The sequence below is a fragment of the Seriola dumerili genome, unplaced genomic scaffold, assembly GCF_002260705.1.
Source record: "Seriola dumerili isolate Sdu_G_001 unplaced genomic scaffold, Sdu_1.0 BDQW01000219.1, whole genome shotgun sequence".
NCBI lineage: Eukaryota > Metazoa > Chordata > Actinopteri > Carangiformes > Carangidae > Seriola > Seriola dumerili.
Window position 1 is genome coordinate 8,200,808 of NW_019174474.1, and position 2,816 is coordinate 8,203,623.

At 46.0% G+C, this 2,816-nt stretch overlaps 1 protein-coding gene across 1 annotated transcript; it reads right to left on the reverse strand.

The window, feature by feature from the left end:
• Nucleotides 1-637: 637 nt before the first annotated feature.
• On the reverse strand, nt 638-2,816 carry LOC111228655 (carbohydrate sulfotransferase 1-like). Its single transcript, XM_022754650.1, has 2 exons — nt 2,678-2,816; nt 638-1,767 (listed from the first exon to the last, which is right to left on the reverse strand). Exons 1-2 carry the CDS (start codon nt 2,814-2,816, stop codon nt 638-640), a joined length of 1,269 nt encoding a protein of 422 aa, XP_022610371.1.

Below are 2,816 nucleotides of genomic sequence, written 5' to 3' on the forward strand. Positions count from 1 at the left end.
TTTAAGTATTTACAGTGAAGAAAAAAACACATATTCCCATATTCTCAACATCCTCACATAGAAAACAGAGCTGCTGAGCAGGAGACTGCTCCGGCAAAGATATCCTACCTACCACATGTGACGTTTTAATCCTTTTCCAAAATGCATTAGAGACACTTGGAAGGCAAGCCCTGTAATTTCTCCTCCTTTTATTAACAAATAAATCCTCTTCACTTCCTGTGTGTCTCACCTTCAGGATCATCACGCTTTTGTCTGACGTCAAATTTACTCTGAAATGGATCCTGGAGTCTTTGGGGTGATATTTTTACTTGTTTATAATCTGTAAACAATGAAATTATGAGAGAATTGAATAATGAAAAAAAAAGCATAGATCATATTCACATCAGGATTCAGAGTTTTCAATCAAGACATACAGCAGTATAGACTTTATTCTGGATCAGTACCTTTTCCGTCTTCACACACGCTTGAAATTTGGCCTTTTTAAAACCTGAAACAAAACCATAAAAAGTGAAAAATGCAAGTGATATTAAATTACTTTAGGCATTCTTGAAAAATAAGATAAATTACATTCATTTTATCAGCATTATGACAACAGAAAATAAATAAATAAATAAATAACATTAAACTTTGATCAAATCTACCATGTGGCTGGTTGAAAGGTCCTGTGTTCCACTAAGCTATAGGACAAGTTTCTGAGCTCAGCTGCAGAGTGAACCTGCTTGTATCCCAGCAGGGCCAGAGTGTCATTACACAGATTTTGCACAGTCCTCACAATGTCGAAGCCGAGCCGAAGCCTCCAGCTCTCCGCAGTCGCTCTGGAGTCTCTGGTGGTCGAGTATCTGTAGTTCCACTCGGACGGAGACGACACGTTACTGTTGGTGTTCTTTGCAATCCACATCCGCACCCTGTGCTCCATCTCCAGCCCCACAAACCTGTAGATCTCAGTGGCCTTATCCTTTGGGTTGAACGCCAGGTCCTCATAGCGTACCAGTAAATAGCGTCCCCGCAGCCACGCCGGTCTCTGCAGGCCCGTTTCTGCAGAGGCCACCATGTCCTTGCAGGTGCTGGTGATCTGCGACAGGTCCACATATCGAGGCTGTCGCCCGGTTGCGTTCCATATTTTCCAGGCACGGAACTGATCTGAAAACGCCATGATGCGTGAGGCGAGGATGGCCCTGGGGTCCCTCACCAGGTGGATGATCTTCAGGTCCAGACGCGGATCTTCAGTCAGGGTTCGGAGGTCCCCCACCTCAGGGACCCGCACAGTCTTTATAGCTACATGTCCTCTAGACAGACATGAAACAGAAGCTAAAGTGAGGTTCAGGGCCCCACACTTCTTAGGACACCAGGTTTCATCAGGTGGATCAGAGGCCGCCGCATCCCCTCCCTCCAAACACACAGGAGGGGAACAGAGGGCATGGCTGGAGCTTCGACGGAAGAAGGAACTTGTGACGTGGTCCTGGGGCTCCGGACGGATGTAATTCTCCATGAAGTGAAGGTCGCAGGTGTACAGGTTGAGGAGGAGGTCCCTGTATGCTCCCAGCAGGGCCCGACGGTCCAGGCTCCGCCGCAGCCTGCTGCTGGAGTTAGTGAAGGCCTGCTGGACGTGGTAGAGAGGCTCAAACACGTAGAAGATCCCTGGGTGCTGGTTGAGGAGCTGCCCGGTGAAGGAAGAGCCGCTGCGCGTGGTGGCGAACAGCAGGATGTGCTTCCGAGGCGACTCAACCGGCATCCAACTGTCATCGCACAATGCCCTCCACCTGGAGTCTTGAAGAAAGAAAACAGTTTTCATAAACTTTACATGTTTGACTCATATTGTGTGACACTGAAAGCAGTTTCATCATGTTTTCTTACAATCTGCTAAGTAACAGCTTTAAATAACACATTACACAACCTGTTTCCTAGTTTCAAGTTCTGGGAAAAGAAGAGTGATTTCAGTTCATAAAAGTGAAAGTAAGTCAGTTTTTTGTCACGACTTCAGGAGAAAACCAACTACTGAATCAAGCCAATAAAGCTTAAATAATTTAGGGGGTAAACATGCATGAGTAAGATGCTTGTCTGCTAGTGGTTATCGAGGGGCATTATGAAATGGCAGATCTCTAAATATAGTGCAAATAGCTAACGTGTAATTACTGCTGATGAGGAGTTGATTGCAAAGGGGATGTTGCTTTTGTACACAGGAGCTCGGTGCCGGCGAGCTGCAGCTGCGCTTTGAGAGGGGATTAATGGAGATAAATTGGAGGATAATTGTAAAACGAATCACACATATTTCATTTCTCTATCTTCCCCACTTCTTGGGAATTCCCTCAGTTAATGATCCCCTTCCCTTTTTCTTTTGCCTCAGACACAGCGTGGTGCCGCAGCTTGATTCTTGATGTTGTCTGTTTCTTTACTGAATCTCTTTACACAAGGCTTTCCTCAGATCTGCTCAAATATAACTAATATTATATTACTAATATATACCAATCAAGTGATGAGGGCATCTCTATGTGCCCTCTGCCGGTGCTGAGGAACCAAATGTTGTAACAATATATGTGAATTGTTCATTATTGACGTTATTTTTGCATTAAACATGAGCATATATCCATACTCGCCTGTAGCTATATACACTTCAATGCTGTCTTGTTGTGAGGCAGAGCACTATGTGGCACAATCTGGACTGGCTGTTGAAGCGTACCTCTGTGATGTCTGGTCTGGCAGTGGTAGGCTCCCTGACAGGGTCCAGACAGCGAGTCCCTCAGGGTACGGATGGCCGTGTACTGGACCCCCAGAGACGCGCACACCAGCAGCAGCACCGTCTTCCAGGAGCACTCCAT